The sequence below is a fragment of the Sinocyclocheilus rhinocerous genome, unplaced genomic scaffold (genome assembly GCF_001515625.1).
Source record: "Sinocyclocheilus rhinocerous isolate Xijiao unplaced genomic scaffold, SAMN03320098_v1.1 scaffold5839, whole genome shotgun sequence".
Classification (NCBI taxonomy): Eukaryota; Metazoa; Chordata; class Actinopteri; order Cypriniformes; family Cyprinidae; genus Sinocyclocheilus; species Sinocyclocheilus rhinocerous.
In genome coordinates, this window is record NW_015654939.1 from 40,505 (window position 1) to 54,524 (window position 14,020).

The window sequence follows — 14,020 nt, forward strand, 5'->3', positions numbered from 1 at the left end:
TCCACAACTCTTACCCTGCGTATGCAAATCTTTTTGACGTCATTCTACCTTCATACAAAGGTGTTTGAAAATGTTTGCTATTGAGATATGTTTGTGATATTTTGAATGCAGTGCTTCATTTTGCAAGAGATGTGAGGCATTTTGTGTGTGCAAATCTTGGATTTGTGTGTAAAGTTTTGAAAAAAAGAGGCAAAGTTTTGAAAAGTTTGAAAGACAAATATATGCTTGCTTGTCAAAGTCTTGTTTAAAAAACGTAAATGTTTGGTCCGTTAGATGTTTGCTAAAGTGTTGCTAGTTGGTTGCTAGGATATTCTGGGTGGTTGCTAGGCTCTTGCTATGCAGTTGCTGCAGTGTTGCTAGAGTATATGGTTGATAGAGTTTGTTCTGGGTGATTACAGATATTCCCACCTCTGTTAATAACAGAAAATCAAACATTGTTTTCAAAACTGATCCAGTTTCAGTGCCTTGATATCATTGTATTTCTTTCTAATGTTAGGAAATTCAAAAGTTTTTGTTGCTCTTAAACTTTCACTAAAACGTGATTTATATCAAAATATATCATCTTTATATCTAAATAGCCTATGTAATTTTAATACAACCGCATGTCTTCTTTCGTGATACAAGCTCAGAAACATGTATAACCTGTTGAAGTTTTGTCAACCATTTGTCAAAGAAGTATGTCAGACCATAAATCCAAAAAAAGGAAGATGGACATGGAGAGAAAAGCATCCATTGCTGAGCTCTTTTGCTCTCCTCTGTACCAGCAGCCCATCATCATCTCTATCCTGCTGCAGCTCTCTCAGCAGCTGTCTGGAATTAATGCTGTGAGTGCTGCAGATGTGCTCAGTTGATCAGCTACACTGTAAAAAATTTTATGATGAAAAAGCCATGACAACTTATGTTTTTAAGTTACTTTAACTCATAAAAATAATTTAAGCAATTTCAACTTTTTTTTTATAAGTTATACTAGATTCAACTTGATTTTTTAAGTCAGTTTAATGTTACTGAAATTCAAAGAGCCCAATTTAGTTCAGTGAACAACATTTTAAATTGTAGCTTTTTGGCACTAACTGGCCAAATCTCTGAACATGGATTTATGCGCAGGCGTCAAATTTCCAAGTCCTTTCCAAGAAAAAAAAAATATTCAGCAAATCTAGACATTAGACTCATGTTTGAAACATGAGACATCGCAGTGCAACATCAAACATGGAGACACGGGCAGACTATACAGCGAACTAACTAAATCGTGGAGGAATTTCAGACGAACAACTCATGAACTTGAGGAAGCTGTCCGTTGGGCTGGCGCGAAGAAGCATATTCAACGTGGATGAGGTGAGTGAATGCTTGTGTAACATAATTTTTGGGAGATTATTGTTCATTTTAGCAGAATAGAGCAGAATTAGTTATGTTCTGTCATTGTTTTCCGAACTGTGTTTAACAGTTACCTTTCAAGTTTTGCATTTCTGATACGGTGGCCGCTGTGCTGTGCTGCATTAGCACTGCAGATTGTAATGTAACGTTTGAGATTTGACACAAATTTGTTTCTCCACCTGTTAAACATCGTTAAGATGGGCAATTTGAGCGATTATAGGTTTACCGTTAAAGTGGGTAAGTTACCAGTTGGCTTTGCTGAGCAGGCTCTGCATTTTCACGCCCACTGGAAGTTTATCCCAGTCAGTAAGGCTTCGTGCGTTTGAGTTGGTAATGTTATTCGTTACTGAGCAAAGTTAAGCGGGTTTTTTTTATTATTAAATTTTTTTATCAACCGTTCAAGCTAGGATAATATAAGTTAACTTGAGGTAGACGACGCCCGAGCTGTTTTCTACGACGCATGAACTAACCGTCACCAGTTTTGTCAGTTTGTTCTATTCAAACTAGATGAACATATGAAACTTCTTAATATGATTTAAGAGACCACGATTCAAACAATCGTTAACCTTGTTCATTTGTGACTACCTTTTTAGAAAGACGTTTTTGTCAGCCGAACAACCGACATGTTAAACGTTAAATTCAGTTTGACGCACTGTAGGCCTAACGTTACATCTGTTCCTCACAAGCTGGTTTTCTGTGCCATTTGTTATTTTATTGGCCATCATCATATATTTTATATATAATTTTGTTTTACGATTGCAAATTGCTTACTGGTAACAGATTACAGGTAACAGTAAATGCAAACAAATGCATTATGTTGTATGAATCAGTCATATTTTAATCATGAACAAAAAGTCTGTAAGCCTGTCGCCGATATATCGGTATCGGTGAAAATGGCGCCGATGTGCCGCCGATATGATTTTAATTTTTTTTACAGAACATATAGCGCAGATAAAATGCTTGAAATGGTGTAATTACTTAGTTTGTCCAGCAGAGCGCGCTCCATTGTTTGCTTCTGGCAACCAGCAAACCCTTTCACTTCAGTAAGGAGGTCTCTTCAGGCAGCGGCATTCAAGCGGTGTCTTCACTACTCAAGAGTCAAGCATTGTCTTAACGGTAAATTGCTAACTAGTTTGTGAATACATAACTTACTGTTAAGTTAATAAACAATGACCCCATACGTTCCCAGTGTTTCCCATACATTGATTTATTTGTGGCGGCCACCACAATATCCATATTGACCCCTGCCATCAGCTCCCGCGTCTCACACACACGAGCGCGACTTTAGCACTATATTTAGCAACTTTCAGAACCTTTTAGCGGCTTTTTTCCAACCTTTTTTTGAACTACAGCTAAGTTGAAAGATTTCGCCTGTACTGCCCCGCGAGCACGAGGTCTGGTTTTCCTGTCGCAGTATCTCCTCTCTCGGCATCTATTCTGTGCAGCGTGCGGCAGAGAAGCAGCACATTCAGTGGCCGTACCGCAGCCGACTCGTCAATAAATGAGTACAAAACAGCATTTCCAAGCACCTGTCGCTTACTGACTGTTTGGCCTTATAAATATGAACATAGTTCGTCTGTTAATATGTACATAGTTTGTTACTCAGACGCAGGCAGTGTGCTGCATGAGACAAAAAATTAGTCACTGTTTATACTTGTTTTAACTTAAGCTTTATTTAAATTGTATAAGTTTCATGATTTCAATGAATTACCTTTTTGATTACTAAAAATGTAATCTAACCATTAAAATGGAGCCCATTAAGTTATTTTTGATATAACGTTACTAAATAAAAAGATGAAGTCATTAGTGAAGATTAAGCTACAGTATTTAGAATATAATATAGAATAGAACATGCCAAACCAGTTTGGTTCCAGCTCAAATATATCATTCTGTCAATGTCTCATACTTATATATAAAAAAAAATAATAATAAATAAATATATATATATATATTTTGTTTTTTTTTTACAGATGGCTGAGGGTGGAAGTAGTAAGGTGTGGGACTACTTCAACAAGGACTCATCTGGTACAGTTATCTGTAATGTCTGTGCAGGCTCTGTCAGTCAGGGATCAGGCAGCCTCAAACAGAAAAATACAACCAACTTGTGGGCACATCTTAAAGTGAAACATAAAGAAGTCTATCATGAGGCACATGATAAAGCAGCACAGCCTAAAGAAGACAAAGCTCCATCACAGCCCACACTCCAACAAGTGTTTGATAAGACCACAATGTGGACCACACACGATCGAAGGTCAAAAGAGCTGGACAAGTTGATCATGGAAATGATCGCCACAGATATCCTGCCTTATGCAGTTGTGGAGGGTGCTGGTTTTAAAAGATTACTGGCCAAGACAGAGCCCAGGTACCCTTTGAAAAGTGAGAAGTATTTCCGCACTCAGCTGATGGACCAAATTCACTCAAAAGTTGTAACACGAATAAAGCAACTTCTCTCTGTGGAAAATGCAGGAAACAGCATTGCTTTTACCACTGACTGTTGGTCTGGTTCTACTGAAGCCCTCATGAGCTTGACTGCTCATTTCATCGACAAGAACTGGAATAGAGTGCAAACTGTGTTGAATGTGAAGGCCATGTCTGGGTCCCACACGGGAATACATTGGGCAGATCTTCCTGACCATGCTTGAGGAATGGAACATCAACACACAGCGTGTCCTCCTAGTGCTAAGGGACAATGGCGCGAATATGGTAAAAGGCATGAGACTTTCAGAGACACTCAGTTATTGCACAGCAACGGCTGTCTGTAATTCAGAAGGAGGTTGGTGTTCCTCAGCATTCCATACTCCAGGCTGTGCCAACCAGGTGGAACTCCACACTACACATGCTCCTGAGGATGCTGGAGCAAAAGAGAGCAATCACAGCCTATTCAAGTGACCATGGGCATTTCACCTGTCCAACTGCGGACGAGTGGGATGTGGCAGCCAACCTGGTGGAGACCCTGACACCACTAGAAGAGATAACACAGGAAATGAGCAAAGCAGACTCCTCTGCCTCCTTCATTATACCATGTGTAGCAGTGCTGAGGTGTCTCCTGGAGTCACAGGGACCCACCAGTAAAGGAATTCAGACTCTGAGAAAGACTATGCTGGAGAGCCTGGATAAGAGGTTTTCCAAACTAGTGAAAGAGTCGAAAGAGGTGGTGCTCGCATGCCTGCTCGACTCACGCTACAAGGACCCACGCCCTTGTCACCAGAGACTCTAGCCAAAGCCAAAGCCTGGCTGAGGGAAGAGGCAGAGAAGACTCCACCAGACCCAACACCAGCAGAAAGCACCAGTGATGAGGGAGACCCCAAAAGACAGCGAGTGGAGGATCAGGCCCACAGTCTTCTAGACAATATGTATGACACCATGCTCACTTCAACCAGTCATGCACAGGCACCTGAGGGGATCCTTGAAGAGCTCGAGAGGTACATGAATGAGCCAGTTATAGACAGAAAAAGAGGCAACCCACTGGAGTGGTGGAAGCACAATATTAGCCGGTTCAAGGGACTATCAGGCCAGGCCAGGAGATACCTCTCCTGTCCACCCTCCTCTGTGCCAAGTGAGAGGGTGTTCAGCACTATTGGCAACATTTATGAAGAGAAGCGAAGCTCCCTCAAAGGAGAGAATGCAGAAAAGTTGTGCTTTCTGCATTATAACCTGCCCCTGTTGGATTGGCAGTATTAAGGACTGTAGGACTGAAGGGGACTTGTGAAAAAAAAGAAAAAGTGTGTTATTATGTTCATTCAATTGTTCATTTACATAGGCTTGCCCCACACAACACATAACCAAATTCTTTGCAGTTAAAGTTTATTTTTCATTATTATTTATTATTATTTATTCATTTTAGATGTTTACATTTGGAAAAGCTGTGCTTCCTGCATAAACCTGCCCCTGTTGAACTGGCAGTAGCTTCCTTGCCCTACACATTTACCTTGTTTATTTTCTTAATTCAAGTTATATATATATTGTTCTATTTGTGTTTAAAAGTTATTTATAATAATAAGTAAAGTGAAGTTTACCATTTAGTGCACTGATGTCATACTCATTTTGGATAATAAAGTTTATTGTTAAATTGTTAAATACCCTGCCTACATTACAAATCTTTGACACGTCATTATAAGTGTTTGATCACCACAATTGTGTGATCATTGCAAAAAATGTGTTGATGTATATCTATTATGTTTATGTATATACAGTATTCTATATACAGTAACAGTACCAGTCAAAAGTTTGGACACACAAATGGGAAAGTGTCCAAACGTTTGACTGGTACTGTACTATAATATACACAAAGAATATCGGCCGATATATCGGTATCAGTATTTTTTTACTCCCTAATATCGGTATCGGCATCGGCCCCCAAAAAACCCATATCGGTCGGGCTCTAAAACAGATTACTGCTCAAAGGTTTATATTAAAAGCTGAAAGCATCTCTGCTACAAGGTTCAAGTACCTTTGCTTCATTAAATGAATTAAGTTTTCTAAAATTACTTTATGTAAATACATGACCCTTGCTGACATGGTGGCACAAAAAAAAATAAAGTGGTTATGTAAAAAAAATAAAGTATTAATGTATCTGTCTGAGAGTATATTAAACATGAACCTTGTAATAATTTATGGTGATTAAGTGTGAATTTTAATACATTTTTAGTTTATGGCAGTAAGAATATTATCAGAATGGTAATCTGAAATATATGATCTGGATTTCACATCAGAGATTACAATGAAATCCTTGCAAATTATTTTTTCAAAAATATTTTTTTCATGTTTTTCTCACACTTGCTCTTGCTTTCCACTGCTCAGATCTTCTATTATTCAACTGATATCTTCAAGAAGGCTGGGGTGGAAAGTCCAGTGTATGCTACCATAGGTGCTGGAGCTGTCAACTGTGTCTCGGTATGTAAAAAAAAAAAAAAAAAAAACAGATCTCATGAATCTTTAAAGAGGGACTAACAAGATGAGATGGCATATTAGCCTTAATTGAGACTTAACAGTTTCCAATAATATTTGTAGATCAAAAATAAAACAGATTTTGTTTGACAGATCTCAGTGCTTTTATAAGTGTGGGCAGATCAGTCATGAGAAGATAATAAAACTCAAGAAAAACTATTTAAAAACAATTTTTGGCTAAAATGTACTTTACTGTAATGTACTTTACTGGTCAGTCCCACAATACTTTTCAAGAAAATAATGGATCACTTATATGTCAAAATGTGTGTTATTTTTCTTTATAGATTGACCATGATGTTGTGCATCAAGGAATAGTTACTGAAAAAATACACAATTTAGAGAAAATCAGTTTCTACACTACAGACTACTTTAGAAATTATAATGCAGAAGCTGGTTGTAAAATTAGCATTTTTCCTAGTCAGTGAATGCTGTCTGCCCTCATTCAGAGTTAATCTTACTTGCCAAGTCGTTAAGTCACCTTTATTTATATAGCGCTTTTAACAATACATATTGTGTCAAAGAGCATTAATTGTACAGCATTAATTAGGAAAATATTGTGTCAATAATGCAAAATGATAATAGAACACTCAATTTTCAGTTAAAGGCAGTTCATCATTGAATTCAGTGATGTCATCATCCAGCTCTGTTCAGTTTAAATAGTGTCTGTGCAATCAAGTCGACGATATCGCTGGAAATTAAGTGTCCCCAACTAAGCAAGCCAGAGGCGACAGGGGCAAGGAACCGAAACTCCATCGGTGACAGAATGGAGAAAAAAACCTTGGGAGAAACCAGGCTCAGTCAGGGGGGCCAGTTCTCCTCTGACCAGACGAAACCAGCAGTTCAATTCCTGGCTGCAGCAATGTCACATTGTGCAGAGGACTCAACTGTTTCCTGTGGTCTTGTCCCGGTGGCCGTCTAGGAGACAATGTCCTCACTGGGGATCTATCTTTGTGGCTTATCTAGTTGTCCTGATCTCCGCTGACATTCAGGGCTATAGAAGTCCTCTCTAGGTGCTGATCCACCATCTGGGATGGATACGGACTGGATCCGGGTGACTGCGGTGACCATCTGATCTGGATACAGACTGGATCTGGTGACTACAGTTACCTCGGAAAAAGAAAGAAACAGACTAATATTAGCGTAGATGCCATTCTTCTAACGATGTAGCAAGTACATCAGGTGTTATGTGAGGATACTACCTTTTCTAGTATCTTGGACAGAAAAGGGAGATTCGAGATCGGTCTGTAATTAACTAGTTCTTTGGGGTCAAGTTGTGGTTTTTTGATGAGAGGCTTAATAACAGCCAGTTTGAAGGTTTTGGGGACATATCCTAATTACAATGACGAATTAATAATAGTCAGAAGAGGATCTGACTTCTGGAAGCACCTCTTAGGAGCTTAGATGGAATAGGGTCTAACATACATGTTCTTGGTTTAGATGATTTAACAAGTTTATACAAATCTTCCTCTCCTATAGTAGAGAATGAGTGGAACTGTTCCTCAGGCGATCTATAGCAAGCTATCTGATGTGATACTATAGCTGACGTCTGCATGGTTACAATTTTTGATTTAACAAGTTTATACAATTCTTCTCTCCTCTCCTATAGCAGAGAATGAGTGGGATTGTTCCTCAGGGGATCTATAGCACACTATCTGATGCGTTACTGTAGCTGACGGCTGCATGGTTACAATTTGATCTCTAAAAGTATCGATCTTGGAAGTAAAGTAGTTCATAAAGTCATTACTGCTGTGCTGTTGGGAAATGTCAACACTTGTTGATGCTTTATTTTTCGTTAATTTAGCCACTGTATTGAATAAATAGCTGGGGTTATGTATACTTGTGTTGTCTTTGTTTATAGGAGACTGTGTCATCAATGAACTACCTTAGCATGATGGCCATTTTTGGTTTTGTTGCCGCCTTCGAAGTGGGGCCAGGACCTATCCCTTGGTTCTTTGTGGCTGAACTCTTCTCACAAGGTCCCAGACCAGCAGCCATGGCAGTAGCAGGCTGCTTCAACTGGACAGCCAACTTCCTCATTGGCATGAGCTTCCAGTATGTCACTGTAAGAGTACAGGAAACAGCAACAGCTAGCAATGGTTCACTTACCTGCTTATGGCATCAAAATGTGTTATAAATCCTAACCCTAACCTTCAATCTCTCCTTACCACAGAACCTGTGTGGTCCATACGTTTTCCTCATCTTCGCTCTGCTTTCTGGTCTTCACGTTTTTCCGAGTTCCTGAAACACGAGGCAAAACTTTTGACTAGATCTCAGCCACCTTCCACCATCATCCACAAAACATGAAGGATATGGTTCAGGGGAAGCACAGTACAGAACTGGACTACCTAGGTTCTGATGGGACAGAGAACTGAGGCTTGAGTACAAGAAAGATGGTGAAATGGGGGCCAGAATGACTGCAACTGACCGTTCTTTGAGGCTTGGAGAGGAAAATGGGATGCATACCAAAAAGAGAACATTACTACTCAGAAGAGAGTAAGGCATTTGGTATTTGGATATTAGGTATTATAAAGATGGATGCTGGACAATGGAAGAGTGAGAAAGTTTGAGTTTTAAAAAAAAGAGCAACAGACTTGAGTTTTGGAATCCCGCACTTTAAAATGCACATAGGTTTCTATATGCCATGAAACCAGTTATGCTTTTGCATACAACTATAGTAGACAGACTATGCTTTTAAGTTCCTAGCATTATTTTAAAAGGTTTTAGTAACAAAGTGTCAAATACTTATAAAATGCTTTTTAACAGTTTTTGCACAAAGCTAAAATTTAATTAGCATTTTTAGTGCTTATACTGTGGTCATTCATCCTTGACACACATTACAAAAACAAATTACTTCAAACAAAACCTCCAACATTCTTACAAATCAGTTTTAAATACAGCATCATACATTTAAACATGCACATTTCTATTCACTAGAACTCTTTGTATAGAACCCAACTGAATTAATAAAAAAAAACGAGGTGTGCTATTTGAGTGTAAAAGAAAAAACTATACTCCTTATAAGTTCAATTCTGTGGTCACTGTATGCCACATTTTGAGGTGTAAGCTAAGTGTAACTTTTTGACAACTTATATGGTTGAATAAAACATGTTTTTGTTCTCTGACAATCTTTTTAACAACTGTACATGCTTGTACCAAACCTTGTTGAAAAACTGGTCAACCTTTTTGTGCAAGGATAAATTGATGCATTAAGCTTCTGCATATGCTACTTTTACATTTTGAGATGTCAATCATGAATGCAGACTTCTGAATTTTCTGTCAAGAATGACCGGCACAAAAACACTTAATCAGACCAAAAGGTCCAAAGAAGAGTCAGAAGGCTTTGCAAATACTTTATTTACTTCACTGGCATTGCACATAATCCCCACCAAAGAAAGGAACATACCAAAAGAAAAGAAAAAGGGATCATCTTAAACCAGTTTGTATTTTGATTGGATGCATATTTTCCCTTTTTATCTAGTTATAAGTAAGAGAAGAGTCTGTGCAGGGCTCATCACACTGGATGGCATTTCCTCTCACTGGTGAACTTAAAGTAGCCGAACTGGTCAAGTTTTCTCTACTGCTCATCGCCCATAGTACAGAACAAAACTTCAAAGGGGAAATATTGCAAATATAATGGGCTTTCAGAGCAGGTTTCTCTCTTTTTTTTTCAATTTTAATTTTAAATGGCTAAAGATGCATCAACCCAACCCTCCCTTCCCCACCAGGCCCTTCCTCTCCATCCATCCATCCATCCTTCTCTTTCTCTCTCCCTGACAGATAAATGATCCCGACCTCAAATGGTGAATCAAGTTGGGGGAGGGACAAGGATGTAGAAGTGAGGGGCAATTGTTTGCACATTGGTTGAATGTTTGACGAGACAAGCAAGGTCCTACCCCCATACTAACCCAACCGGAAACCTATGCAGAAACACAGGAAGAGAAAAATGTGAGGTATGAAAGAGAAAAAACAAAAGATACAGGCAAAAAGGTAAGACATTGAGAGATGACAACATTTATGGTTAACCATTTAGACATATGGTGAATTTACATATAAAACATTTCAAAAACTAAAATCCAGTAAATGCTTAATTGCCTTTGCCAGCTGAAACTAAAATTTGATTTCTACAACTTTTTTTTAAATGGCATCACTAAAAGGGATAATTCACCCAAAATGAAAATTTGCTGTTAATTTACTCATCCTCAGGCTATCAAAGATGCAAGTAATTTTTCTTTTAAATTTTTTTTTATTCTACTGTTCTACTGAAAAACAAAAGATTTTTAGCTGAAACCATGGTTCTTGGTGATTCATAAAATGCAAGTTGATGGCTACAGTCATTTTGAGAGACAATAACAACAACAAAAACAGCATATCAGGCAACAAAATTAATACCTGTGGCTTCGGACGATATAGAGAAGTCTTAGGAAGCAAATTATCGGTCTGTGCAAGAAAATACATCAAGTGCATATAAAGTGAATAAACCAGTCTTGAATCAACTCACCTTTTTAAATAAACCATGAGAAAACAGAGAAACTTAAAGGGATAGTTCACCCAAAAATGAAAATTCTGTCATTAATTACTCAGAATTTTATAATTACATAATTACCCTCATGTCGTTCCAAACCCGTAAGACCTCCGTTCATCTTCTGAACACAAATTAAGATATTTTGATGCATTCTGACAGCTCTCTGACCCTCCCATAAACAGCAAGGGTACTACCACGATCAACGTCCAGAAACGTAACAAGGAGATAAAATAATCCATGTGACATCAGGGGTTCAACCGTAATATTACGAAGCTACAAGAATACAAGAAAAAAATAACGACTTTATTCAACAATTTGTCTCCACCCTAGTGCCATTTTGGAGAGTATCCACTGAAGGCAAACAGCGTATGTTGTTCTGTCAGCCACACCACACGGAGACAAATAGTTGAATAAAGTCTTTTTTTTTTTATTTTGCGCACAAAAAGTATTCTTGTAGCTTCGTAATATTACGGTTGAACCCCTGATGTCACATGGATTATTTTACCGATCTCCTTGTTACGTTTCTGGACTTTGATCGTGGTAGTACCCTTGCTGTCTCTGGGAGGTTCAGAGAGCTGTCAGAATGCATCAAAAAAATCTTAATTTGTGTTCAGAAGATCGGAGGTCTTACGGGTTTGGAACGACATGAGGGTGAGTAATTAATGACAGAATTTTAATTTTTGGGTGAACTAACCCTTTAACTCAATTTAGCTCCTTCATTCAAGTACTTGGTTCATGCATACTTGTATAAACAGCTTATCAGCTCTTCGGTCCGAGTCCAAACAGTTTCCTCCGTTCAGTGTACTATTGGAGTAACCGGAACGCTGAATGAGTTGGCAAAAACTGGCATCACAGGATCATATACGCCGATATAGTGGCTCATTTCAAGTCAAGAGTGACTGTCGGCCACGTTCAAATGAGAGTTTTGATTGAGTAACTTGTAGATCCGTGCTGGCTTGAGCCAAAAACGGTTTCAGATGGTTCAGTCCAATTTAGTGAACTTGTTCATCCAGTTCACTCAAAAAAAAACGGTTTAAAAGAATGATTTGCACGCAAACTGGACATCTCTCTGGATGTTTCTTGCATATACCGATCATTTCACTTTATAAGACCAAAATATAATTGTCAGGAGCCACATATTAATTTTGTGTGGCCTGACATGCTACTTTTTTTTTTTTTTACTCTTAAAGTGACAGTAGCCATTGACTTGAATTTTATGAATCACCAATGACAATAGTTTCAGCTAAAAACCTTTACGGTTATACTTAAGTCACATCTTGGATGGCCTGAGGATAAGAAAATTAACAGCAAATTTTAATTTTTTGGTGTAAAACATAAAATTAAGCCTTTCGGAATATAAAGTAGCTGCTGCTTAGTTTAGCCTGTGGTCAAGCTGACAACATCTGATGTATTTCAGCAGCAGCTGCAGTTTGAAGGCCAAAACTATTTACCACCTTCAAAACACAGCACCAGTTTAGCTCAGGAAGTCTCACCTCTTGCCGGAGGTCACATGATTCCTTCCAGGTCACAGAAATCATTCTAAGGGCTTGGAAGCTGTGGGAGGAGGTGTCTACACAGGGAGAAAGTGTTGTTAGTGCACATGGGGTAGTGGGCACATGCACATCACATGACAAATGCCAAGAAACAACATATGGCCAAAATACTGTTTGAATTAAAAAAAAAATATATATATATACAGTGGGTACGGAAAGTATTCAGACCCCCTTAAATTTTTCCCTCTTTGTTATATTGCAGCCATTTGCTAAAATCATTTAAGTTAATTTTTTTTCCTTATTAATGTACACACAGCACCCCATATTGACAGAAAAACACAGAATTGTTGACATCTTTGCAGATTTATTAAAAAAGAAAAACTGAAACATCACATGGTCCTAAGTATTCAGACCCCTTGCTCAGTATTTAGTAGAAGCACCCTTTTGATCTAATACAGCCATGAGTCTTTTTGGGAAAGATACAACAAGTTTTTCACACCTGGATTTGGCGATCCTCTGCCATTCCTTAGTACATTCGGCAGGCAATTATATAATAACAATAATATTAAAAAAGCGGGCAAAATCAGCTGCCAGGCCACCGGGAATTGTCCCGGTTCTCCCGATGACCAGTCCTGATTTCCACAGAGACACGCAGAACGTGCAGGATGCATATATTGTATTTTTGTTGCTGAATATTTACGGACCCTAGTTCATATCGCGTTTTGATTCAAGTGTACTGACCTACTTTTGATTTATTCATCCAAATGTTGCATATTCCGTGTTATAGGAGTTCCAACCAGTCCCCCAGATAGCACAGGTACGTCTGCAAGATGTCTGTTAAAGATCCTTTGAGCTGGAAAGCATCTACTGTGTCCAAACATCTGACAGACGTCTATAAGATGTCAGTTTAGCATACATTCTAAATCAAACATCTTAAAGACATCTAATAGATGTCTATTTGACATCTAAAATTAAACGTCTTATAGACATACTGCAGATGAGTAAACACAAAATACGTCTTCCAGATGTAAATGCAGACGTCAAATAGACGTCTCCGTGATGTACGTGTGCTATCAGTTTTCCGCATCGCGGAAATCATAGGGCCGTATGTCTCATATTTTAGAGTAGTCAGAGCAATTTGGGAAAGAAATCAATTAAATCTGTATGTGGATGTGTGTAAATATTCAAATGTAACCCCTTTGTAATCGTTAACATTTTCATAAGTAACTAATTTAATTACAAATTTTTTCTTAGTAACTGTAACCGATTACGGTGACATTTATTTTGTAATTAAATTACGTAACGCCATTACATGTAACTAGTTACTCCCCAACACTGTATATATTAGGGGTGTAGCGGTTCACAAAATTCACGGTTCGGTTCAATACGATACAGTGGTCTCACAGTTCAGTACGTTTTCAATTCAGCAAAAAGAAAAAAATGCCAGAGAAATTCTTGATTTTTTTACATTTTTTAATCATGATTTGTTACGGTGATTTGTTTTGCCCTGTTTGAATCAGTTGGAAATGCCTGCCTAAATGCTGCGGGGATAGTTTGTAGAGCATGTTTGTCTCCTTGTTTTCGTTTAGTTCCATAATTCTGATATCAATAGGAACAATATTTTAAAAAGCCTCAAACTGCCAAGAATGCCCACAACAGATGTCTGTACCTACAAACTTCTGAAAAA

At 38.2% G+C, this 14,020-nt stretch overlaps 1 protein-coding gene and 1 long non-coding RNA gene across 2 annotated transcripts in view; both read right to left on the reverse strand.

The window, feature by feature from the left end:
• Nucleotides 1-680: 680 nt before the first annotated feature.
• Nucleotides 681-14,020, reverse strand: part of LOC107717862 (Y-box-binding protein 2-A-like) — an 18,232-nt gene continuing 4,892 nt past the window's right edge. The window contains exon 8 of the mRNA XM_016524739.1: nucleotides 681-785. Coding sequence (XP_016380225.1) covers nucleotides 681-785 — 105 coding nt within the window. The remainder of the gene's footprint in view (nucleotides 786-14,020) is intronic.
• LOC107717861 (uncharacterized) lies at nucleotides 9,656-12,404 on the reverse strand. Its single transcript, XR_001637351.1, has 2 exons — nucleotides 12,334-12,404; nucleotides 9,656-10,235 (listed from the first exon to the last, which is right to left on the reverse strand). It is a non-coding gene; the product is annotated as an uncharacterized LOC107717861 (long non-coding RNA).